We start from the raw sequence: 26850 nt of genomic DNA on the forward strand, positions 1-26850 counted from the left end.
ACTGCCACTCGACCTCCGAGTTACACCGACAGATAAAAATGGATGAAGATGGATGCAATGGTGTGAGTCGATTCTTCACTATTTATATGATAAATAATAATATAATTTATTTAAAGGAATGTATTTTGAGGTTTTGTCGGTTGATAGAAAAAAAAAATGACATCGTAGCTTTTCCTCCTGTATTTTTAAATCGTATAATTTTAAAAGTCAATTATTTCGAGTAGATGGTATAAATTACATTGATATATTGAATTTAATCGGAAACAAGTGAACGTAATCATTATGTATCGTTGAAATAAATAAAACTATTTCAGGAGCTGGCAATTAAAATGATACATGATATCTCTCTGAACTAGGTTTTTCGTGTAAGAGGGAGAAAGAGTGAGAGAGAGAGAGAGAGATAAAAAAAGAGATAGAGGAACAAGAAGCTGTTTCATTCTGTTTCTTTCGTGAAAATGAGAGAAAAGAAAAAAAGAAAAAAAAGAGAAAACACTTCTGAAAATTAATTTACTTCCAACAGTGATCAATAAAAAGTAGAGAAATATCATCGTAATATTATTTAATCTTTTTAAATGTTCAATTAAAACTATACAACACTCTCAACGTAAGCTAAACATTCGATCAATCACAACAATATGTTCATCATCGATCATTCTGAATCTCCTCAAAAGAGAAAAAAAAAAAAACGGAGCACGATCCACTCGAAGATTGAGAAAATTCATCACGACGAGCCGTGAATTCCTCTTCTAAAATCACTCGCACCACTGACATTAACCGCGCTACAATTCGATTCCTTGAACCTCGATGGCTTAAAAAGAATCTTTAACGGCCGCTTTCAACCAGCTCGTTCGACGTCAAAATTCGATGGTTGATCGATTTTTTTTACTGGCCATCATCCAACAAGTTCGGTGGCTGTCGAGGACGACGCTCGCTCCACGAGCGGTCCACTATATTTAAATATAGTCGAAGATCGTCGTAGAGAGGATGGACGAGCGGCTAGTCTTATGTGCGAGCCGCTGATAGCAGCCCGCTCCTCTCGGTGGAGCAGCAGCAGCAGCAGCAGGGGCGGTAGAGTGACAAGCAAAGTGATCGAGAGGTGAGCTCGAGCAGAACGAAGAGGAGTGGTGTCGATCCCTGAGTGGGCTGTGAACAGGCCAGTCTCGTTTCAAGTGTACAACCCGGGCAAAAATCTTCAGCCGAAGGGGGCTGTACGTCGGCCCGTTGCCGCAACGGGCTTCCTCTCTGCGCCGTTCGCCAACTGTCCGAGAGATATGACGTCCGCCTGTTTCTCTCCTCCGCCGATCCGACCACCGATCGACCTCAACGATCAATGCGACACAGTCAAGGTGGAATGTCTTCTTGGTACCCTGTTCCATTTGTACTCATATCATCTTCCATCTCTTGAGAAAAAAAAAAAAATAATGGATCAATTTTTAAGAGATTGTAAACGTAGATGAGCATAACAGTCAGATCGGCGAGATTTTCTGTTTACCGTGTTATCCCGTCATTAATAGAAGGTAGAACAAACGTAGAACAAACATTATGACGAAATCCACGGGTCAGCCTGATCGGTGCTTGAAGCGGCATGCGTGTGTGGGTGGGCAGACTTGTTGCACAAGCGACTTGGCGACGATGTATCGTCGCGTGATGGGATAGTGGGAAACAACGTCGAACATGGTAGTTTTCTTGTAGTTCTGATAAGTGGATACGCTACCGAGACGGTTCCTACAGATTTCTCCACTCCCCGTATTGTGTGCGCCTATCCGTGCGATATACTTGTCGCGCGGTGCACTCTCGCTATACTTAGATTTGCACTTGGCATTCCGTTACGTAATATACGACGGGTATACGAAGGATTTCACGTGCGCAAACGTATGTGTTTTGCAGGGCACCGACTTGATCAAAGTGTCGAGGTTTTACAAGGATAGCAAGGAGGGAAAGTTCGTGAGCTTCTTGTACGAGGACACGAGGACTCTTTACGACGGTTTCCGCAAAGGCGCCAAGGAGTCTAGTAAGTCTGAATTATAGTCGGCTTCTGAGTTGCATACTACACGTGTATATGACCGTATGTAGCGGCACCTATGTACACACGGTGAAATTTGTCTCGCGATGCGACTAAAATCGAGGTCTGTGGTTGCATGATGTACACTCTGAAGTAGAATTAAAAAAAATAGATGGTGAAAGTGCGAATAAAATATTGATTTCGAGTCGAATAATATATTATCGACAATTTTGTTTTGTTTCGTTTATGATGTAACTTTTCGTTTCTAACCTATAATGAAACATAAATTATGGAAAAATTTTTCCATAATTCATTTGAAATATGGTAAAAGTAAAAAATTCGTTCTGATTAAATAATTATTTTTATTTCAAATCTTTTCGCAGATTATAGTTTGCATTAAAATGTTTCTTTTCAAAAATCGAAGATTTTTTACTTGGAATCATATTTGACACGTACAACTTGTCTCGAATATTAATAAATTCTACTAAAAAAAAACGTTGTATATTTTTCCTGGCAAATTATTATATTTATCTTTTCCAACCAGACATTATTTTCAATGATATTCGTATATCTTCAAAAAATTTTACGAGTAATTATAAACGTTTTAATTTCTTCACGTATCATTCAATTTAAAAACGTTCAAGTTAATTGAAATAATATCAGTAATTTAGTCGAATATTTAAGTATTTAAATATATATCATTATTATAAAAAAAATATTAATTATATTTTTTTTTATTATTGATGCGTATATCTTTATTTTCATTATTTTCCAATTTTCTAGATAGATATTTAACCAAGTTGGCGTGTTGCAATTAAAATTCCTGGACTAATAAATTGCGAGGCGTCACGCTCGAAAACACACGTTTCCTCAAGTTTTGTCTCGAAATCATTAAGTTACTGTTTCAATCCTATCTTATTTTCGTGCAACACGCTCAATTATTCTTTGGAAGCATCTGGTAAACATGTATTTTTATAATATCGTTACTATTACGTTGAAATAGAATACGCTAGAAAAGATAAAAAAAAATTACATTTACACAATGCATTAAAAGAAAATTCAAGAATAGTAGATAAATCATCATATAATCGTTGTAAATCTCTCTTTATAAACACATGATTCAAATTTCAAATCGTCATGCACATTTTTAAATCCATTAAAAGAAATTTGAACTCGTTCCCTTCATAAAAATTGTAATCTTACTAAAAAATGATTATTTTTAAACGATAATCCGATTCGGTTGACTGATTTTTGCGATGCGCAGACAACGGTCCTTGCCTTGGCTGGCGGGATGGACCAAACAAACCGTATCAATGGCTACATTACAACGAGACCCTGCTCAGGGCGAAGAATTTCGGTTCTGGCCTAGTGTCTCTGGGGCTGATGCCAGGATCGCACACACTCATCGGTCTCTACAGTCAGAACTGTCCAGAATGGATCCTCACGGAGCAGGCTTGTTACACGTACTCTTTGGTAGTAGTACCTTTATACGATACACTGGGCCCTGACGCGTGTGCCTTCATCATTAATCAAGCTGAGATCAATCTGGTCGTGGTCGAGAACGATACCAAGTGCAATTTGCTTCTCGACAAAGCGCCAAGGTATTTCATTTTTCTCGTGTAAAGTTGTTCGAACGAGGCAAAAAGTGTTTCAGAGAGACTTTTATGGAATGCAAAAAAAAATTGTGACTTTAAAATTTTTATTGAATAAGATTCTGAAAGAATTTGCGAAAGATATAATTTATGGGATATATAAATTCAGAGAGTCTTTCTTAATTTATTTTATTTAAAAGAAATAAAGAAACTTGAATTTTTATTTTGTGCAGAAACGTAATTAAAAAATAGTATTATTATTACAGTAAATTAGTAGCAAAAAATAAGTGTTATAATAGCAGAAAAGAAGTGTTAAAAAAAGAACGAAGATATCACGTTTTAATTGTGGTCTTCGAATAAACAGCGATACAAGTTAAAGTTCAGATCACTTGGGATCGTGTGATGTTTGGTATGTTTCAGTGGCAGCATGCCATGAATGAATATAAATGTATTTTCTACAACATCGACACACGACACAATTTACAAATCTCACGCGGTATTGAAGACAAATTTAAACATTTCCGTGCAATGTCCTGAAACATTTTGGCACACGATTTTTCTTTTTATTATTATTATTATTATTATAGAATATAAAATTCAGCTTAATTAATAAAAAAAAAAGTAACTGCGATATATCCAATTTCAATGTTAAAAATTCTTAAATTATCACTTTAATGTCAGTTTACTTTTCCTTATTTTTCTTTTTTTTTTTCTTTTTTTTTTAATTATTTCCAATCCCTTTCCACTAGATGCCTACGAAAATTGGTGGTGATAAAAGAAACAAGACAGACGACGAACCAGAGGGCGAAGAACCGTGGCGTCGAGTTGCTCAAGTTCGACGACGTTGAGCGGCTGGGCGCCCAAAAGAATCACCCGGAAGTCCCCCCTAAATCTACCGACCTGTGCACCATATCCTACACATCTGGGACGACCGGTAACCCGAAAGGCGTGATGTTGACGCACCAAAATGTGATAGCTGGCATAAGCGCGGTTCTCGTTCAGTTGGGCGAGCACAAGCCCTCTTACAAGGACACGATGATCAGCTTCTTGCCTCTGGCGCACATGTTGGAACGTTGCTGCGAGAATGGCATGTACATGGTGGGCGGCTCCGTAGGATTTTACAGCGGCGATATCAAAAGGTTGTCCGAAGACATGAAGGCCTTGAGGCCTACTGTCATGCCTGCTGTGCCTAGGCTGTTGAATCGAATGTACGACAAGGTGAGCATCTGACGATTATTACAAATATTGAATCAAACGTACAATTGATTGATCCAAGTCGCTTATTTATTTTTTTTTTTCACTCGATAGAGGAAAAAAATATATATATGTATAAGTGAATCTTTAGTTCGAAAAAATTATAATTAGCAAAATATTCCATGTGTTTGGAAAATTTATTATTGTCGGTGAGAAGTGGTCAAGTAATATTTTTGGCGATCAAAATTACCGGAGAATCGGAAGGCGAGATTATATTTTCGAGTACGCTCATCGAGGCGCAAGGACAGTCTGGTGTCAGAATAACCCTAGGCTAGGGGAAATAATCAAGCGGAAATCGTGGATGGATTCGTCACGGATCAGTGGCGATCAACGGGCAGAGCTGATATTTTTATGCTTGACGAAGCGTCAAAGTGCAAGGAAAATCGGTTTAATTGAATCGACAAATTCGTTCCGCCATCTTGTGCAACGCTCAACAAATTTTCAACAAATTTTCGTATCGTTGGCCAAAAATAATTTGACAAATTTTGCGAATAAGCGTCAATTACGTTCGAGTTTGATGGACAGTTGCATTAATGAAATCGTCCAGTCATCGTTTGTTTCGCAAATATCTTCTATATGCGCGTTCACGGTCGAAATAATCGAACCCTTTTTCCATACACGCATAATTTCAGATCGAGACCGAAAAATTGAACGTGTGGAAACAAATATTTCGAATAATTATTCAAAGAAAATTTTTATTTTTATTTTTCATTTGCTTCCATATATGTTTTCTATCTTGAATATTTTTTAATATTATTTATTTTTTATTTTCTGCAATCAAATATTTGATAAATAAATTATTTGAAAATTTCTCTCATTATTTAAGGATAGGAGATAAAATTGGTATTCATCATCTAAACTCCATCAAAAATTATTTGAAATTATCAATTTAAAAAATTTACAGAATAGGGAATAACAGTAATGATTTCTCGTCAAATGTAAATTTATTTAATCTGTTTGCAGCTTTCTGACTGTTTCATGGATGTTTTTTAAGTTTCTGATTATTTTAAGGAATACTAGGAAGTAGTAAATCACATAGATAATGATATGATAATATTATCGTTTCACTTATTCTTCCATAGAAAATGATCTTAGTTGTAAGAGAATCAGAAAATATTATGCTTTCTATAGTAGGCTTTATGATGATTCAGAATTGTCGAATATAAGTTTTCGAGAATAAGTTTCAGAGATTTATGAGAAACATATGAATCGAATATATACGATATATTATTCTTTACTTGTCCTATTTTAAATTCTTATTATTATATTTATTATTATATTTTAACAAATTATTGTATTATTATATTGAACAAATTATAAATGTAAAAAGTAATCAATATCAAATTTTAAAAATAATATCTCTATATTTATATCTCTTTATGATTTAGAAATGAAAATATTTTCGTAATAATATATTGATACAAACTATAAAGTCACTGTCCCACAATATTCTTTGAAACATTACAAATTGGCAAATATAAATGACAGCGCGAAGAAACAAGTGGAAGTAATTCCATCTCTCATCGACTCTGAGATACTGAATGAAAGGAATCCGCTTATTTCGCGTTTTCATAATACATTCATATATTCATTAATTAATGATATTATCTAATGTATCGTATTCATTCACACGAAGAATAAGAATGAGATTATATATTTAAATAAATTTTTTTTTTAATTACAACTTTTTTTTTATTTATTTTATATTAGATATATAAAGTGTAAAAATAGAGATTTAGAAAGATTTTTAAAATTTTTGAAAATTAATTAATATACATGTATATAATTAAGCAATACAATAATTGATATACAATAAAATATTAAACATTTATATAAATATGATCATAGAAATGAATATAATAAAATATATGTTTATTCTAAAATTAAATTCAATATTTGAAATATATAGCAATATGTTAAATTAATTTTAAATTCCAATAGAAGAATTACTGTTTTCGTAATCGAGTAATCTTTGCAAAAGCACATGACTCTATTCTGTTTTTGAATGCATAAGTATATTCACAAAAATAGCCGAGTGGCATGATTTTATTTAGAAACGTAAATTAATGCAGCACCTGAAAATCCACTTTATTAACTAGTAAATACTCAATATATATTTCCTATGATTTTAATATATGTAAATCTCTTCAAATTTATATAATCTTTTAATATTTATTATTTTAAAATTAATATTTCTTTTCTTAATATATAATATTTGCTATATAATATTCTTCTATTTCTTCTTCCTTTCTTTTTCTATATTATTTATATAATTTCAATAAGATTAATTCTTCAAAAATATATAACATTTCAATTTTATAGCAAATCGTACATAAAACTTCTACGATCCATAAATCTTATTGCATAAAATCAACAAACTTTTCAAATAGAGCACTCTAAAAGTATATACCACACGTCTGTATATAACTCGTTGATATTAGTAAACAGCTTCTCCTCAAGGAAATCATCCGCTCATGTACAATTAATATTCAAAAATAAATCTTTCCAAAATAGATTTCGAATACGCTATTTATAAAAAGGGTAAAAGTCAGAAGTTAAATTTTTATATAATAAAAAATATTATAAATAAATCTAATAATTAAATTAATTTACTATAAAGAAACAATGAAAAAGTCAATTTTCAACTTCAACGCTATTCCAAAAAAAAATCACTTAAATTTCAAAGCTTCAAACAATTTCATTTCAAGTTCTCAAAGATTAGAGAGACTTTTGTAAAAGGAGAATCGTTTCAACTATGTCTCAAATTAAATAATAATTAACGAATTCATGTTTATATATAAGATAATTGGATTAAATAAAATCGAAAAATAAAAGTACAAATTTCGTTCGAATAAGCCGGAGATCTGTTGCAATAAATTCTCAAAGTTTACAGGTGAACTCAATCCGTAGGAATTCACTTAATCGGATACCAAAATTCCTTTCCAATAAATAAACTTTAGATAAATAAAGTTCTATCGTAATTCGTTCACCCGTTCGTTGCCAGCGAAAATACAGCCACTAAGCTTGTTCATTCGATCAGACGTTTTAAATATAGCGTGCATAGTCATCAATCGGCATTTTGCAGATCCAATCTGAACTTCAAAACTCATGCTTGAAAAAGCTGGTGTTCAGCCTGGGAATGCGGGCGAAGGAGGCAGAAATCAAGAAAGGGATAATCAGGAACAACAGCATATGGGATAAACTGGTGTTCAGCAAGATCAAGGAGTCAACAGGAGGGAGGGTGAGGCTGATGGTCGTTGGTTCCGCGCCTTTGGCGGGAAACGTTCTCACGTTCACGAGATGTGCACTGGGGTGTTTGATCGTCGAAGGATACGGCCAGACCGAGTGCTGTGCACCGATCACTCTTACCGTTCAGGTTAGAATTAGTTGAAACGATGATTAATGTTCATAATTGTTCGAATAAATTGTTTCTTTGCTCTTGTGTTGACAACAAGTATTTGTACAGATGTTTGCACACTTTTCTTTCTAAAACAAAAGATCATATGCATGATTATGATAACAGCTGTTATAAAATGCGAATGTTTAAAATTATTTTACAGAAATATTTGGACAAATGAAATGATAATAACAATATGCATCTTGTAAAATTTATGTTTATACTATCTTATCAATTTAAGATTAGTAGTTTAAGATTGGTAATCAATCAATCTTTTATTATTAGTAAGATGTAGATATATGAATTAATATATTATCAAATTCAATTTCTAATTTGATATTTTATATTGAAAAGGAAAAATCAAAAAATATTTTTTCCAAGAATAATATTTTACATGCGTGGCATTTAAATGTAAACTTAAATTGCTTATATTTTAATAAGCTGAGCTTCAATTGATATTTTTATATACAAGCTTTTGCGTTTTGGCCTCTAGAATTTATCCTTCAAAGAAATATATTAACATCCTGTACATTTGTCAGGTAGTTTTCAGAAGTTAAACGTATCCGACATTCATTTAAAGACATTGAATTATGTTTGAGTATGCTCGTTGTTCTTACTCAAGTAACATTATATGTATAATGAATGGAATTCAAAGAAAGGAATAAGTCTAGTATGTGTTAACAAACATTTCAACTCGAAATTGATACATAGTTACATTTATCTGACGAAGAAGCCGGTCAATAAACGCTCTGTAAATAAATCGCTTTGCAGCCGTCGAGTTTAAATCATGGACTATAGTCTTCAGTGAGCTAGAACAATAAATCATATTGTATTAAACAAATAAATTACACAAAGATTAATGATATTAATCCATTGTTTTTCATGTAAAAGAAATTATGATCGATTATTTTTTGATGGATAAATTCAAAGCAATAAATGTTAATAATATTTTAACGGATAAATTAAAATTGAATTATATTTCAACAACAATATTTTTTAAAAAATACAATTTTTTATTTGATTGATAATAATAAAATACCATACGTAATTAAACATTCAATATTAAAACATAACTTTAACCAATAGACTTTATCATTAACTTAACTTAATATCTTAAAGAGAATAATTTTAATTATATTAAATTCAATTTAATATAATTAATACAGTTATTTAAAAGAAATTCAAAAGGAATAAATTGTGATATTTTTTTTAAACCACAAATGTACTACATTCAATTTAATATAATTAATACAGTTATTTAAAAGAAATTCAAAAGGAATAAATTGTGATATTTTTTTTAAACCACAAATGTATTAAAATTAAATGCGAAGAATGAAATCTATTATTAAGCAATAGAAGAAATATAAATAGAATCTAAGGAATATCTAATCGAATAATAAATCGGAGAACAATGGTAAAGTGTTCGGGGCACATGCGATGAGATCATTCGATTTTAATCGTGGACTGACTAACGATCAAGTGATATGCATGGTCACTATTTTTGGCATATTTGCAAATATCGACGTATGTAGCTAGACGAAACTAGCTATTATTTATACACGAATACAGGTATATAGGTATATAAGTATCGAGCTGATCGACAAGAAAAAATTTGCAACCACGCGCCAAACCACGTGGTAAGCCACGTCAACCGTGTAAATATCTATGATTATTGTCAAATGTTGCATCTTTGAATCGTCAATCGATTTATTCCAATCAGGATTTTAGATTTTTTTCTTTTCCAAAACAATGTTGTTGTGCATAAATCGAATAAATAAAATAATGATATTTGCAGTAAATTTTTCGATTAACTATGAAGCATTTACTTGAACGTATCTTTCGTTCGAAAGTACAATAGTGCGAATAAAAATATCATAAATGTGAATCTCGTATTCAATGATAAAAATCTGAACTTTATGTTAACGTTTTCCATTATTATTATAGGGTGATCATGTACCGGAACACGTAGGACCACCAGTCCCCTGTTGTTGCATTAAATTGGTAGACGTTCCGGAAATGGAATACTATGCGAAGAAGAACCAAGGTGAGGTATGCGTAAAAGGCACCAATGTGTTCGTGGGCTACTTTAAAGATCCGGAAAGAACAGCTCAAGCTATCGATGAATTCGGTTGGCATCATACCGGTGACGTTGGCATGTGGTTACCTGTAAGACAAAAAAGATATTGTTAAACATATTTTTTTGTTTTAAAAATTACGCAAGAATTAATTATTTCTGCATTAAAGCTTGATAACTTTTCAATTTAAATTTTTCTAAATGAACAATTATATATAGATCACAAATTCTATGTCTATTTATGAAATTTTGTGAATAATAATGATATAAAAAAAATTTCAATCAAAGTTTATCTTCCTTCTTTTGAATTAGATTATAAAAAGTATTTAAAAATCTTTCATTTTTCATTACTGCGTTGGTTATTAAATTATTAAATTTTTCATTTAATTGATTTAAGAAGCTTTTTTTTAAGAAACAGAAAATAAAAATTAATGATTATAATTCTTATTTTGTTCACAGAATGGAACACTTAAAATAATCGATCGAAGGAAACACACCTTCAAGCTTTCGCAAGGAGAATACATAGTTCCAGAGAAAATTGAGAATATTTATTTACGCAGTCAATACGTTCATCAAGTGTTTGTCCACGGGGAATCCCTAAAGTCGTGCGTTGTAGGAATAGTAATACCAGATGTAGATGTCGTAAAATGTTGGGCAGTGGAGAACGGTATACCAGGAACGTTGAGCGTACTATGTGCTAATCCACAAGTCAAACAATTGATCATGGATGATATGCTTTCATGGGGAAAAGAGGCCGGTCTCAAATCTTTCGAACAGGTAAGAAAAATCGAAAAAACTTTCAATATCATAATTTAGAAGAAATTTTTTCGTTTAGTTCCTTTAAATCATTTATAAATATTTTTATTATTAATATCAAAAGAAAGAAAATCATAAAATAAGATTAATTTATTAGTCTGATTGACAATTAAAAAATATTTTAAAATGGAAGATATGAATAGCTTTACATTTCGGGGCAACGTTTATATTACAGGTGAAAGATATTTATTTACATCCAGATCCGTTCTCTATACAAAATGGTCTGCTTACACCGTCATTGAAAATGAAACGACCTCAGTTAAAAGATTACTTCAAGCCACAGATAGAAGATCTCTATCGACATTTGGACTGATCAGACTGAGCATCGATTTTGATTCTGTTTTCATTAGCATCAGATACAAAAACGCGAAGAAGAATCGAGGCGTGTTTGCGTCGCATTTACAAAGAAATCATCGAATATTTATTATTACTCCGCGATATTTTTATTATATCATTTTTTTTCATTGATTACATATATAGCGACGCAAGAAAGAATAAAAAAAAAAAACATCGTTTTTAGATTATTAAAATATTGATAATGTTATAATAAAATGAATTATTATTAGGCGTCTCGTTTTCTCTTGACTATAATCATTTTTCGATACTTGTCACGTATATTTACAGTCTTCTTCGTTATCCCATCCTTGTATTTTGATACAAATTATTATCGCTTTTACTTAATGGTACACACTATAGATGTATATTTTTATTGATAACAATAATTAATTAAATTTTGAATTATAATTTAATACTTTAAGATATGTATATTATTCCGTTTCCGTAAAATGCAATCGATTGCGATATGTAAAACAAAACTTGAGGTTCACGTAATAAATTGATTGCAAAAACGGAGAATTTGAAAAGTAATAAAGATAATCTCAAATATTTTCAAACATTTTAATAAATTCTGCTTATGAACAATGCTCACTGACAATACCGTTCGACAGCTGAATTTTTTATAATTACTAATAATATATTAGAATATTTCTTCACTGTTTGGCGGCATTCTGTCATATTTAAGCGTCTCTTGTTGTGTAGTGATATATCTATATCATATGAAATTATAGTTAAGATTTGTGAGCATTATAATGCTTAAATTATAATGATATTAAATGCTCCAAACAAGTGAAAAGATTAATAAAAGGATATAACATTCCTTCAATTTATAATTTAATTAATCCCCTAATAAACATTGTATTCAATAATCATAATACCTGAAATGCAGTGAAATTTAACATGGCTCCTGAGCCAATATCCCAACCAAAAGATTCATTCTATTCTCATCTTTAGCTTTTAGATTTAAAGCTATAATACATGACAATACAAGCAACAATTATAAGCGTTAATGCTACTAATGCTAAAATAATTCTTTGCTGAAGACTTCTAAAAATCATTCCTGAGAGTAAACGTGAACCACGACCCAATTCTGCATCTGTGTCTCTTAACTAAAACAAATAAAAGATATTCAATAATATTAATCATAATCATTTTCACTGAATACTGAAATAATATATAAAACTTTGAAAAAATCTATCATATTAATTAAAATTAATGTCTTACTCTTCCTCTTCCTCTTTGAATTGTTTCTCTTTGCTCATGTAATTCTTTCAATACTTGGGAACCAATTTCTTCTGTTTCTAATACCATACGATATCCATTTTGTAAGGTTCTTCCTGTACGGTCTATTCGTTCTGAAGTATCTAACAATCTTTTTTTCTGATCTTCTGTAATATTATTCTCCCATGAATCTTCTCTGCTTATTTCAATATTTTCATCTTTTGATTTTTTGGCTGAATGAAATTCTTGTGTCAATCGTTTTAATTCTGCTCTATGACTCTCTACTCGACCACGTAAGCGGTCGCGAGCTGCACCATTTATCCCACGAACCTCCAATTCCATTTGCTCAAGCTACAAATAGAATAATGATAAATAATATAAATTTTATACAATTATCTATTATTTATACAATAATATTAAGATATAAAATTTTTTTATTTTAATTTGTTTCTATTTATTTTATATTTATAAAATAGAGAAAAAAAATCAAAAAAATGTAATTTCTAACCCCAAAATAAAAGATATAAACATTCTGGAACTTTACAATATAAATATTAATTTATTAAAAACACTTTAAAAGTAGAAGAATAAGTAAGTATCTCATTTTACCAATTCTTGAGCCTCCTCGATTTGTCTGTCCACATCTTGAATGAACGCTCTTTTCTCATCTGTAAATTACGTCACGTGTATCGATTATTGTTGTTTAATAATGCCAGAGGATAGAAAATATACTTCAAAAATAACGATCCGTGCTATGTAATAAAGAAATCATTATCATTCTACTTTTTTTGTACTTACTGCCGTTTTGTGTTCTTATTCTACCAATTTTTGCAGTAATGTCAGCTGTCAAAACGGCGTATTGTTGCTCATAGTTGTCAATGAGTGACGCCATCTTGAATGTATTTCCATTGGAGACGAATAAATAAAGTTAATGTTTGTTATATGTGCATAGAGTGACATATACAAATTACGTTCTGAAATCAGCTAATAGAAAAAATATGTTATACATCGTTTTTATATACAATAATATTTTATATAGAAAATAATAATATTTTATCAATTACATTAACAGCTGATCGTGATTCATGTCTTCTTTTAAACAGCAAATAAAGATTATTTTATATTAATTTTTTGAAACATTATTGTTTTTTCATTTTTTGAAATATTTGGATATATTTTTCTTAAAAATATTTTTCTTGAAAAATATATTATATAAATATGTGAGCATATAATGATATTTTTATTAAAATATTTATATCTGTATATTTTATGAATGTAAATAAATTTAATTTATTAAAAATAAATGATACATATTGAAATGTATCAATTTAAAAAAATATATATATATGATTAAATAAAAGAATAAGTGAATTTTATCAATAATATAACAATAATTTTAAAAACTTTCACTTTATTTGCAATAATGAAATATAAATTAATTTCACTTAAGAAATATAAGAAATAAGTAATGAGAGTAATAAAATTAAACTATAAAAGTTGATTTATAGGATATTTTATTAAAAATTTTTAAGTTTATAATATATTTGATATTTATTTATTATATTTTACATTATTTTTATTCCACAACAAAAATAAATTTGGATTTATTTAAAGTTTATGCTATTTAAGTATAAATTATATCTACGTATAAATCATCTCGCAAAATTTTACATACCGATAATTTTTAAAACAATTTTTTTTGTAAGATTGAAATTTTTTTATATAATTCATTATAATATAACAATAATTAATAAAAAATCTTCATAATTCATAAAATTGATTGTTAAATCTATTTGATATTTTATTTACGATAGCGCCATGTTTTTATATGACACGTCTTCAAATGGCAACGAATATATTTAACACATGAAATTCATAATAAAAAAATATTAAATATTCTTCAAATAATTGATTTTTAATTGAATTAAATAAAGCATATGGCAATAAAAAATTATATGTCAATAATATAATATAAAAGTGTGGAAAATGAAACCTTTGAAATGTGGCCATGAAATTGACACGTCATTGATAATACACCAATCAAAAAGAGAATTTAGAGGATACTACCAATCGTTTTAACTGGTTATAGGGTCGACTATGGTCAATCTACTTTCGATTCAACAGTCGAAATGAAGATGGCCGCCGAGGTGAGGTGGCTTTTAATTTTTCATGTGTTTTCTGTAATTTATGCAGTTTTTGGTGAGATACCCCATCGAAAATTTGAATATAAATATTCATTTAAACCACCATATCTTGCACAAAAAGATGGAAGTGTGCCTTTTTGGGAATATGGAGGAAGTAAGTAAACTTAAAACCTAACCAATTACGCGTGTCATAAAATATTGCCGTATGTTCTTTTCTTACTGTCGGCTTTTTGATTATTTATTTAAAATGCATTATCATTTCGTTTACAAATATTAATTTCATTCGTATCTCATGTTTGTAAGTGTTTCCACGTATTAAAACGATAATATTTACTTGATAAAATTTATCATAATAATCATAATAAATCAAAATTATCACAATAAATATGTTATAATATATGTTTTTATTTATATTTATGTTCTAATTCAATTTATTCTAAAAATTTAAACAATATTAGTTATTCAAAATAATTTTTACATATAGAAATTAAAATTTATTATTTTATCATTTTAATATATAATAGATAATTAGTGTATTTATAAATTTTTATTTTATTTTATTTTTTTTTATATGTAATTTCTTATCATTATCTTATCATTCATAAAATGATAAAATCATTTATAAAATGTAATATGTAATTTTTATTCCAGATGCAATTGCTAGTGCAGAAAATGTCAGAGTAGCTCCATCATTGAGAAGTCAAAAAGGTATGTAAAAAATTTATTTTATTGATTTCTATTTTTTTTCTTTACGACCATTAATTAATTATAATATAATAAGTTATTTCTTAATATACATAAAAATATTTTAAACTATAATATGCAAATTTGATATATTAAACATATGTTAATATATCAGCATTTTATTCTACATACAATATACATTTATATTTCTTTTATATTAATAATTATGTTATATTAATAAAAATTAAAAATATCTATAGGTGCTATATGGGTAAAACATCCTGTTACATCCTTTGAATGGTGGGAAGTTGAATTAATATTTAGAATAACGGGAAGAGGAAGAATTGGAGCAGATGGTTTAGCATTTTGGTATACCGGTGAAAAGGGTGCATATAATGGCACTGTCTTTGGTAGTTCTGACCAATGGCATGGTCTTGGAATTTTCTTTGATTCTTTTGACAATGACAATAAACACAATAATCCCTACATTATGGCAGTTCTCAATGATGGCAAAAAAACATTTGATCATGCTAAGTAAATTATAATTTTTACTATAATTTTTTAGTGTTCAATATTTTCAAAAAATGATGCCTTACTTTGAATTTAATATAGTGATGGTACCACACAGTTATGTGCTGGTTGTTTGAGAGATTTTCGTAATAAACCATTTGCCACAAGAGCCAAAATTGAATATTATAAGAACACTTTAACAGTAAGTGTGTATATATAAAATAAGAAATATATATATATTTAAATATATATATTTATTATATAATTTTTTATTTTTGTTCAATTATAGTTGTTATTCCATAATGGTATGACAAATAATGAACAAGATTATGAAACGTGTTTTCAAGTTGAAGATGTTTTTCTACCAAAAGGAGGATTTTTTGGTGTTTCGGCTGCAACTGGTATTTATTACATAATAAATATCAATTTAAACTTTATTTCAATATAATTAATTTGTTTTATAATAATATTTTATTTAGGTGGTTTGGCTGATGATCACGATGTTTCTCATTTCTTAACACATTCTTTATATCCTCCTGGTCAGTTAAGGCCAGATCAAAAAGTATCTCTGGAGGAACAACAAAAACTTAGTCAAGAATATATGGATTATCAAAAAAAATTAGAACAAAGGAAAGAAGAATATCGCAGGTATTATAATATTGTAGATTTTAAATGCATATTTAATATATGAAGCTTGTTTTTAAAATAATTTAATTTTAGAGATCATCCAGATGAACATCGTGAAAAAGAAGAATTCGAAGAATATTTTGAAACTGATAATCAAAGAGAATTGCGACAAATTTTCTCTGGCCAAAGTCAAATGTTTGATGCGCTGCGCGAATTAAATAGGAAATTGGACAACATAGTAGGAACACAAGAGCGATCTTTAAGTTTAATATCTCAAATTCAAGTTGGTGGTAAAGTTTCTTTTGGTTAATTAATATTAATATTAGAATATAAATGTATAGAAAAAACTTAAATATGAAAAAAATAGGTGTTCAAGTAGGAGGTCAACCAGGACAACAAGTACAGCTGATTGATACAATTCGTCGGCAAGAAGTCGATACTCTTTTAACTAATCAAAATAATATATTAAATACTGCAAGAGAAATTAAGTCCTACGTAAATGAAGTATATTCCAAAGCTGATACCATTCTTAGTAATCAGGCCAGAGCTCCAACTGCTCAGGTATTTATTGATATTTGATTTTGTTAGTTTTTCTTAATTTATAATGTTAAAAATTATTGTTGTTTAGGTACAGCAAATGGGATATGATTATCATTCTCTTATTTCTGAAATGAGAGACGGACTTAATACACTAAAAAGAGATATTACTCAATTAAATACTAAAGTAAACAGTGGAGGAACAGATTGTCCAACAACGAATTGTTTAACAACAACAATGTTCTTACTTTTTGTGGCGATCCAGATGATAATTTTATTAGCATATAGCACGTACCGGTAAATATTTATCTCGTTGTATGATATATGTGTTCATAATATATATAAATTGAACTCAAATTAATCTTTTTGTTTACAGGGACAATAAAGAAGCACAGGCGAAAAAGTTGTATTAATATTTGTTTTCGATCCTACAGTGCAGAAGTAAAGGTATAAAAATAAATATCTACCTTTACATACTGATCCAATATTTTTATCACTTGTTAATCGTATTCGTAAAACATGCATTTTTGCTGAACATTTGTACAATAAATACATTCTTCATCTACAGTAGATTAACACGATATAATAAAGAGCAGCCAATGCTTTTAAAGCATGATAAAAGAAAATGCTCAGCTTGATATAATTCAATCATTTCGAATATATCTTTTAACGCGTCATATTTTTGTCATTGTAAATCATAGACATAAATATAAAGTGACAGAAAGTAGGCTCGAAATCGAACTGGATAATATAATAATTTTTAGATATTCAGTAATATTGAAATATGACAAATTTTGTCGTGCTTAGATGGTTGTGTATGATATATATTTTTTTATCATCGTTCATTAAGAAAGTTTGTGCTATGCGCACATTTTTTTTTTAACTATTTTCATTAATTTTTTATTTAAAAAATTATTGTTTTCTTTTATACATTGATTTATAGGTAGTGTTAGCAAAAATGTATAAACATTTATACTAAGATTTTGTATTCGAAATTAGCATATCAGATATTAAAAATTGAAACAATTTTTTTAAAAATTCTGACAGATCTTTTTTTTTTCTTTTGATCTGGTACTACATTCCCATAGGTGAACGAGTATAGATAAGCTCTACGTTTCTAACGTGACAGTTACTTAAAATTAAAAGTAAGAAATCGTTGATACGATTCTATTCAAAATAATAGTTCTTTATGCTCTGCTGTGTGCAAAAGTGACATCGTACAATCACTACGTTCTTGAAGCTCTATAATAAGAAGATTTTTGTTAAACGAATACGTACTTTGTAAGAATATACCGTGTATCGAGAATAGCTGTGTAGACAGGAAGGACTCGATTTATTCGTAAGTTCGGTATTCTCGTCAATATTATTGCATTTGTAAAAGTTTATTGAAGATTGTAAATGTATAATGAAATATATCTGATAATAAAATTACTAATCAAAGAAATAAAGATTAATTATTTAAGTTCAATGAATATATTGATATAATGAAGAAAATTGAAGTGTGAAGTATGATTATATAAAAATTAAACGATATCTCGAACAATCGATATCTCTCAAATTAATTAAAGCGATTGGTCGAAATTTAAGAAAATCTATGGTGTAAAGTGTATAATTCTTTTATTGTGATTTTCACTAAATTTTTTAGGAATTAGAAACGACTAGTTTTAATGTAAGTTACTTTTTTATATATTTGTTTTTTTATATATTTTTCACGTTTTATTTAATAATATAGCTGAATATTTTTTACTTTTTTGACAAGTAAAATATACGTTTTTATTATTTGTTTCTTTAAACATATTTTTCATTATTCAAATTAAAATATTGCATATATTTTTATATTTTTGAATAAATATTTTAAAAATAATATTTTTTTTTAAATATCTATATAATTATGAAAATATAATTCAAATAAAATATTAAAATATGAAAAAATAACATTTTTATTAAAATTGCTAATAATTTTGTTATCTAAAAGAGAATTATATTTACATATAACTTTTTAAATAAATATTTTAAAATATTCTAAATAATAATTATTAAAAAGTAAAAAGATATTTATGAGTTTTTATTGCTTTAATATTTTTTAAAATTATTTCATTTATCATTTCTTTCATATTATAATATGAATATAAAATAACATTATTCTTGTGTTAATAATTAATGTTAAACAATTTACTAATTCAAGTAAACATTTGTAAAAATTTGAATTTTTAAATTATATATATTTTAAAATGATTTTTTCATAAAAAAGAAAGAGATATTAAATAGTATTATTCTCTTAATAATATTACACATATGTAGATAATAAAACAGTGAGGTATTATGACTAAAAATAGAATTGATGACTAATTAGAACTCTGTAATGCTGAATAATGAAAATTTTTTTATAATGTATAATATAAAATTTTAGTATTCTAAATTTAGTATCTTAAAATCTTTTATGAAAAATAATTTACTAATTATTACAAATTATTAATACAAATAATAATATTATATTATTTATTATCTATTATTCTATCAATTATATAAAATACAAAAAAAAAAATAAATAAATAAAAATCACTTGAAAAATTTTATATATGCATTAAAATATACATATAATATATATTATAAATTATTAATATTTTGTTCGTTAAGATAAGATAGTTGAATAGAATTTTAAATATTTTGGTAAGAAAACATTTAGATTTCCTAGCTACGAAAAATGAAATTTATAAGTTCAAATATTTGATCTTTTATTCATTCAAGTACTTTGTAACAATCAGTATTAAACGAGGCGAGGAAAAGAAAATAGGTCGTGGTTAAATCTTGCGTGTAATTCAATAAAAATAAAATTGATGCTTCCAAAAAATGAAAGTAACTTCAGATAACTGCAATGCGACAAAAATATTTTTTTACAATTATTTTTTTTTTGTGTTTTATTTTTTCTTTTTTTTTACGTTTTCTTTTATGTAAAATTTATTTATACGAAATATAAAATTTAAAAAATGTGGATGTAATATATAAAATCTAACAAACTTTAATCAAATTAAAAAGTATTTAGATTAAATATTTAGTTGAATTAAAACTAAAATGAAATTCATTATTATTTCGTGCATGATTTGTTGCAATAAAAAATAATTTTATTTATTTGTATTATTTACGAAATATATAATAATATTTATAAAATTTAATAATAATAATTAATTAAAGATACACAATTTAAAGCTTCTAGAAAATATTAATAATTATAAGCTTTTATAAATATTATATGATACTTAAGATGATACATAATCTTGATATAATATTTTAATTTATATCTATAATGTAATTGTTAATAAAAATATATATTTAAAATTAAAAGATTATTTAAGCGTTTAGTAACAATAAACAGCATATTCACGATAATATTTAAATTTCGCATTATCGCATATATAGATTTTTAAGAAGTACGAATATTGAAATTCTATTTAACAATTTACTATTAACAATTAACTTATCTATGAATAATATATGCAAATTATTTCGTGTTTTTCATGTTTTTCATGTTTTCATCTGACATTACTTCATTAGTTTAATTAGTAGTTTCTAGAAAATTTGTTTACATATCTTTACATATTGCATATCATTATACGTATTGCAGTTTTGTAAATTTCAAATTTAGACAATATAACAATTCTTAAATTGCATATAACAGAAAAAATAATTTATTTTCATAAGAAAGAAAATTTTATTTGGAATTATAAATATTTTTATTTTAATTGAGAATGTTGAAGTAAAGATATTACATGGTATTTTTTTATATCAAAAATTTTTACATTATTTATACAGGTTTTTAGAATTGTTATACAAATATAGATAAGAAATATTAGAAATAATTGTAAGATATATATAAATTGCGATATTAGAAAGTAATAAAATTAAAATTTATAAATATTAGATTTTTCGATTGCATAATGAAAAAAAATTAAAAACTGATAATACGGTCAAGTTAGAATTTACAATGTGTCTTATTTTTCTATTGCATGCATAAAATACGCATCCAAAATACAATTTTTGATATTTACTTAATTAAATTAAAAAAATATTACAAGAGAATAATAATAATATTACATAATTAAAACATCAAAATAAATCATCAACCGATAAACACATTTCACAATTCATTAGAATATTAATATAAAGTAATATTTTCTCTGTTAGATTTTTCTCTTTGGTTATCAACGATATTAAAACTAGAAAAAAAAAAGTTAAATCACAATGAAAAATATAATCCATTTATCTTTGTTTTCCACGCAAGAAATCCATCAGAAGGCCGTACATTTTTCAATCTCGATTAAAAAAAAAAGTCATGGAATAAATTAAAATATCAATCGTTCCGTACAAAGTTGAAAACTTATCAATACCCATTTTACTATTTTTTCTCCAAGAAAAATGTGAATCTCGACTTGGAGGATGAGGGAGGGGAGACGAAAGAAAGCCATCGGGCTCGTCGAAGTCTTTGCGGACGTGGAGGACTCGTTCGAGGAAAGACGAGGGGGTAAAAATTGGGAATTCGGCGTATCTCAACCAGGATCGTCCATTTCTGCGTCACGTTTCACCCCGTCAGAGTGTACCAGCCCCTTTGGCCGAGACTTGGCCAATAACAACGTGTATCTCGTGGCGCAGAATCCGCAGAATTCGACCCTCGTCGCTGCGAAATGCCTCGATTGGCGAGGCACGATCCAATCGCGAGCAACCCGATATTGATTCAAACACCCCCTCCTCCCCCGAAAGTCGGGGTTGAATTGTTGAAACTTTTTTATTGGCGAAGTTGTAAAGTGTTTTATGGCCGAGCGGGGAAACTGGCGGCGGCGGTGTTACGCGATGACCATGAGTTATTAAAATTGCCGGGGACGGTTCGATGCTTTCGCGAATTAATGGAGAGAATTCGTCGGAATGGAACGATATGATTATTATCGTTCCCCATCCCGGATATGTTTGCTAAACTTCGCTTTTCCCGCGACACCGTTCTTCATGCGAATTCCTCGCCGAGACGATTTTTCTTCGAGTACTTTTCTCCAAGGAAAATTTTTCGAGGAAGTAGTCGATATGGAAAGTCTTAATCTTGATGGAAAATGATGTTTCAGAAGTTACGTTATTGATGTTAAATTTTCAATTGGAGTTTTCTTTCCAAATATCGTTTCGTGGGGGGTTGTTATTGTCGTAACGAAATGGATATTTATCGGAAGGGTGAGGGATGGAAAAAAAGCGGCCCCTCTTGAAATAACAACTTGGAGAAAAAATTAGCTCCACTTTGCTGTGTAAGCAAAACTTACTCTCTCGTATAATGGCGCGCGCCTATTAGCACGACAAACTATACGAAAAAATGTGTAGGGGAGTGAATGAAAGTGTCTGGGCCATTTGCACGATAGTAATCAAATTTATACGAAAAAAAAAGGTAAAAAGGAGAGAAATGGAATTTTCAAAGAATCCAGTTTCAATATCCGTGATTTAATAATTATTCGTAAAACTCGAGCCTAATTTCCACGCCATAAGAACCTCATTTAAATTTCATTTTTTCCCTCGAGCAGAGAGAGGGATCGCATAGCAAACTCGCTCCAATAAATCAGAAACTCGATTTTCCGTGTCCAATCATCGATAGTGCGAATCATGGGGAATGGAGATGGTGTGTGACGAATCGGAATTCATTCTGTCACGTGGTATTATACATCTGCATCAGTCGAATGCGCTCGTATAATAGATTCGTATAAATAAACAATACTTCGTGTAATATTCATACAAATAAATATACAGAGTATTTAAAAAATTCGAACGAGAAATTTGAACGAAAGATCCTATTATTTATTAATTTTTACTACTCGCTCCATTATTTCCTTATATATCCAAAGAATCTTATTAAATTTTAATAAGATAATAGATTAAGATTATAAGATTATAAAGTGAAAAAGTTTTATTTATTATACGGAGGAAAACCAATTTTATTGAATATTTTATTATTAAACACCGCTTTAGGACTCGAATATATATTTCTACATGTATGTTACGCATATACGGAGGCGAAATACATAAATACAGATCAATATCCAAAGTGTACGATTCTGTAACCGGGCTGAATGCGAGGAGAGATGATTTAGGATCGTTGGGGACGCAATTCGACGAGCGATTTGCTTGATCGAATTGCGTATATCGATTCGATTGATTAAAAGCATTGGGTAACATTTTTTGGGGGGGCTCGATTGAAAGGCTCATATTCGTGCGGGGGAGGGGGAGGGTCGCGTTTTGTCAGGATCGTGTTATCGTTACTGCTCTTAGGTTCCAACCCCTGGTGACGATCCACCCCTAATTTTATTCATATACGTATCTTCGTTCGATTTGGTTTAATGTACGATGTGCAACGATTAATTCACGATTTATTCGATTTATTATTACTCGAGCTCGTTGAGTGATGCACGAGTGAGATTGAATTGCATAAGCAGTGGATGGATAAATATTACTCCCTCTGTCCAAAAATATGGTGTATATTTGTGAAAAAAATTGAACAAAATTAAATATAAAGAATATTAAATTCATTTTATTATCGCGATATAATTAATAAATAATTTTAGTGTGATCCAAATTTAGTTAAAGCGAGATTTAGCCTTGTTGAACGTTTCTTCTGTATATACTTTTCAATTAATCGACTTAATTTTATAGGAATTTCTTCCTCCTTCAATTGTAATTGATTCCATACATATAATGGTGTAAAAACGTTGTCAAGAGTATTTCTCTCTAATTTATTAAATGCATCTTGAACACATTCAATCAATTCAGCAATTCTGTTTGGCGAAGCTTCGTGTTGTAGTGATTGAAAAGAATTAAAAAATCGAGAACGTTTAAACGAGGATTGTTTGATGATTAGTAGAACCTGCAGCAACGATATCTTTATCAGAAGAATTTTGCAACTTTATTAATAGCAATGTTCTAATTTTTCTTTGTATACTGCTTCGATTTGGCATCTTTGTAAGTTCTTTGTTATTTGGGTTAAAATTTTTCACTTTAAAATTTCAGCGATTTTTATTTTTCTTAAAAAAATTAATTTTTCGTCTTCAAATTCCAACTTAACTCAAAACCAACGCCTGTCAAATATGTTATTTAGCTATCAATGCACCAAGAATACCAGTATTGCCAGTTGCTTTCGAAACTCTAGATAATCTAAGATTTTCTTTTGAATGTATACCATATTTTTAGAGGGAATAATCGGAAATGTTATATCGATTTTTATTTATTGCAGTTTTTGTTATATTTTTTCTTAAAGATTTTGTTCATGCAAGGTTATATTCGAAAGACATTTTATTTAGAACAAGAAAAAGAGAACAAGAAGATTCGCTGAACGGGGAACAATAAGAATTTATTGAGCAAGAAAGAGGACTGCGATGATGACATTTATAATCTTCCACGAGGAGCGTAGATCAACGATGTTTTTGCTCGACTTACAGGGGTGTCCCCTGAATTCGATTTTAATTATTATTAATCGTTTTTCATCACCGAGAAGGGTTCCCAATTTTCCCCATTTTTCTGCATAATTTTCTAATGCTCGTCCTTCGTTAATTAACTTTCGATCTTTTTCTTAATAAAAAATTGTTATCATTACGTTATTCCATCGAAGAAACATTTTCAATTCAAAATCATACCATAGATTTCAGATTTTAGAATCATTGTATACAACAGAAAAAATCGAGTGAGACGAATTAATAAAAAATAAGCAGACTGCGATTTATGGAAAATGCAGAAAAATCCACAGAATACGATGAATGAAATATACAAAAATATATAAATCAAAGTACATATTAAGAATCTCGAAATAAATATCAATTACCCAAAGTCTCAAAGCCCTTTTCTCCTCTCCAATCATTCGTTATCATTTTTTTCCCCATTATAACCCATATAAACACAATCCATCGCTGTTACAGGGGGCGAACAATGGAGAGACGACGAGGAAACGAAGCAAACGAGAAGGAGACGAGAGAAAGGAAAAAAAGAACGGGAGCCTATACCACTTAAGAGGAAAGTATCGAGCCACTTAAGCAGTAATCTGTCGAGGAGCGTCCTCTCTCTCGTTCGGCAGGGGTGGTTTGTGTACACTGGCCAGCCGTCGTCAACCCTTGTGCTTGGGGCGTGCAGCTCGCCGCAAGGGTAAGCAACTTTTGTTTCAGACCTCGACGGGGGTCTTTCACGAGGATTTCGGATGGAACGTGGATGGACGCCACCCACTCAGGACGGTCAGTTTATGCGGTTTCCGGATATTTATGGGGTGCAGGAACGATCCGAAGGGGTGGTGACCGCGGCCAGGGCTATATATCGTACAAATTGGACGCGGAAACTCGTGAAAATGCGAGCCAATGGCATGATCGAATTTCCGCTCTTCGTACGAGCTCGGTCTATTGAACTTTGGAACGCGAAACCGTCCGATTTAACCTTCTCCAAAGAGATGGATCACTGTTTGCTCTTTCGCGTGAGTCGAGCAGATCCATTTGTATCCATTTGCGATTTTTAAATCAAGCATCGATTGTTGCAGGAGATCGGCCAATTTTTAATCGGTTGTTGTTTGGATAATATGATGATGTTGAATGGAAACAATTTTGAAATATGTTTTGAATAATGTTTTCTGATAATGAAGAAATTCTTAAAATTATTCTAGCAACAATATAATAGATGATAAATATACTACATGATAAAAATACTTCAAATACTATTCTTTTTATAGATTGGAAAAAATGATTCTTATTATGATATATCATAATAGCTCTTCAGATTACATTAAAATATTATAAATAAAAATCTAGAAAAGAACCTTCTGTTATTTCTAACAATCAATTTTTAATCAGTTATTGTTTGGAAAATATGAATGGGATGATATTGAATGGAAATAATTTTGAAGTATGTTTTGAATATTTTCTGATAATGAAGAAATTCTTAAAATTATTCTAGTAACAATATAATGGACACATGATAAAAATACTTTAAATATTCTTTCTGTAGATTAGAAAAAATGATTCTTATTACGATATATCATAATAGCTCTTCAGATTACATTAAAATATTATAAGTAAAAATATAAAAAAGAACCTTCTGTTATTTCTCACAATCATTTATCAGTTTACAATTTTTAATCAGTTATTGTTTGGAAAATATGAATGAGATGATGTTGAATGGAAATAATTTTGAAATATGTTTTAAATATTGTGTGGAATATTTTCTGATGAAATTCTTAAAATTATTCTAGTATAACAATTGAATATAATAGACGTATAATAAAAATACTATTCTGTTTATAGATTAGAAAAAGATGATTTTTATTATGATATAGTATTTCAGATTACATTTAAATAAGAATTTAAAAAAGAACGTATTATTTTTCACAATCAATTTTTAATCAATTGTTTTGGATAATATAAAAAAATAATGTTCAACGAAAACAACATTTTGAATATTGTGTGGAATATTTTCTGATGATGAAGAAATTCTTAAAATTACTCTAGTCTCCAACAATTGAATATAATAGACACATAATAAAAATACTTTAAATACCATTTTTTCTAGATTAGAAAGATAGATTAGAAAAAAATGATTCTTATTATGAAATCTCATAATAGCACTTCACATCAAATAGCACTTTAAGATATTAGATATTTTAA

General features: G+C 29.0%; 3 protein-coding genes across 8 annotated transcripts; 2 read left to right on the forward strand and 1 right to left on the reverse strand.

The window, feature by feature from the left end:
* Positions 1-23: 23 nt before the first annotated feature.
* Positions 24-12020, forward strand: LOC108004007 (long-chain-fatty-acid--CoA ligase 1). 3 transcript variants are annotated; one of them, XM_028669798.2, is made up of 8 exons: positions 24-62; positions 1888-2011; positions 3267-3603; positions 4344-4812; positions 7934-8224; positions 10190-10411; positions 10779-11096; positions 11311-12020. In XM_028669798.2, the coding sequence occupies exons 1-8, from the start codon at positions 39-41 to the stop codon at positions 11446-11448; spliced, it is 1923 nt and encodes a 640-aa protein (XP_028525599.2). In that variant the 5' UTR covers positions 24-38; the 3' UTR covers positions 11449-12020. The 3 variants fall into 3 exon arrangements, with proteins under 3 accessions (XP_028525599.2, XP_016922108.1, XP_016922110.1); XM_017066619.3 differs by lacking the exon at positions 24-62 and adding an exon at positions 956-1346; XM_017066621.3 differs by lacking the exon at positions 24-62 and adding an exon at positions 1554-1677.
* LOC108004010 (vesicle transport through interaction with t-SNAREs homolog 1A) lies at positions 12019-14790 on the reverse strand. 3 transcript variants are annotated; one of them, XR_003699079.2, is made up of 6 exons: positions 14686-14790; positions 13491-13676; positions 13302-13360; positions 12696-13043; positions 12350-12580; positions 12019-12181 (listed from the first exon to the last, which is right to left on the reverse strand). XR_003699079.2 is itself a non-coding variant. In XM_017066627.2 (5 exons), the coding sequence occupies exons 2-5, from the start codon at positions 13582-13584 to the stop codon at positions 12422-12424; spliced, it is 660 nt and encodes a 219-aa protein (XP_016922116.1). In that variant the 5' UTR covers positions 13585-13676; positions 14686-14789; the 3' UTR covers positions 12019-12421. The 3 variants fall into 3 exon arrangements, 2 of the variants coding, with proteins under 2 accessions (XP_016922116.1, XP_061940114.1); XM_017066627.2 differs by having other exon boundaries at positions 12019-12580; positions 14686-14789; XM_062084130.1 differs by lacking the exon at positions 14686-14790 and having other exon boundaries at positions 12019-12580; positions 13491-13681.
* On the forward strand, positions 14772-26392 carry LOC108004008 (protein ERGIC-53). Of its 2 annotated transcripts, none has more exons than XM_062084126.1 (11): positions 14772-14990; positions 15488-15544; positions 15781-16054; positions 16133-16232; positions 16320-16431; positions 16510-16678; positions 16751-16947; positions 17025-17218; positions 17286-17491; positions 17571-17641; positions 25126-26392. In XM_062084126.1, the coding sequence occupies exons 1-10, from the start codon at positions 14822-14824 to the stop codon at positions 17605-17607; spliced, it is 1515 nt and encodes a 504-aa protein (XP_061940110.1). In that variant the 5' UTR covers positions 14772-14821; the 3' UTR covers positions 17608-17641; positions 25126-26392. The 2 variants fall into 2 exon arrangements, with proteins under 2 accessions (XP_061940110.1, XP_016922114.1); XM_017066625.3 differs by lacking the exon at positions 25126-26392 and adding an exon at positions 18283-18642 and having other exon boundaries at positions 14822-14990.
* The last annotated feature ends 458 nt before the right edge of the window (positions 26393-26850 follow it).

This window comes from Apis cerana, linkage group LG13 (genome assembly GCF_029169275.1).
Source record: "Apis cerana isolate GH-2021 linkage group LG13, AcerK_1.0, whole genome shotgun sequence".
Classification (NCBI taxonomy): domain Eukaryota; kingdom Metazoa; phylum Arthropoda; class Insecta; order Hymenoptera; family Apidae; genus Apis; species Apis cerana.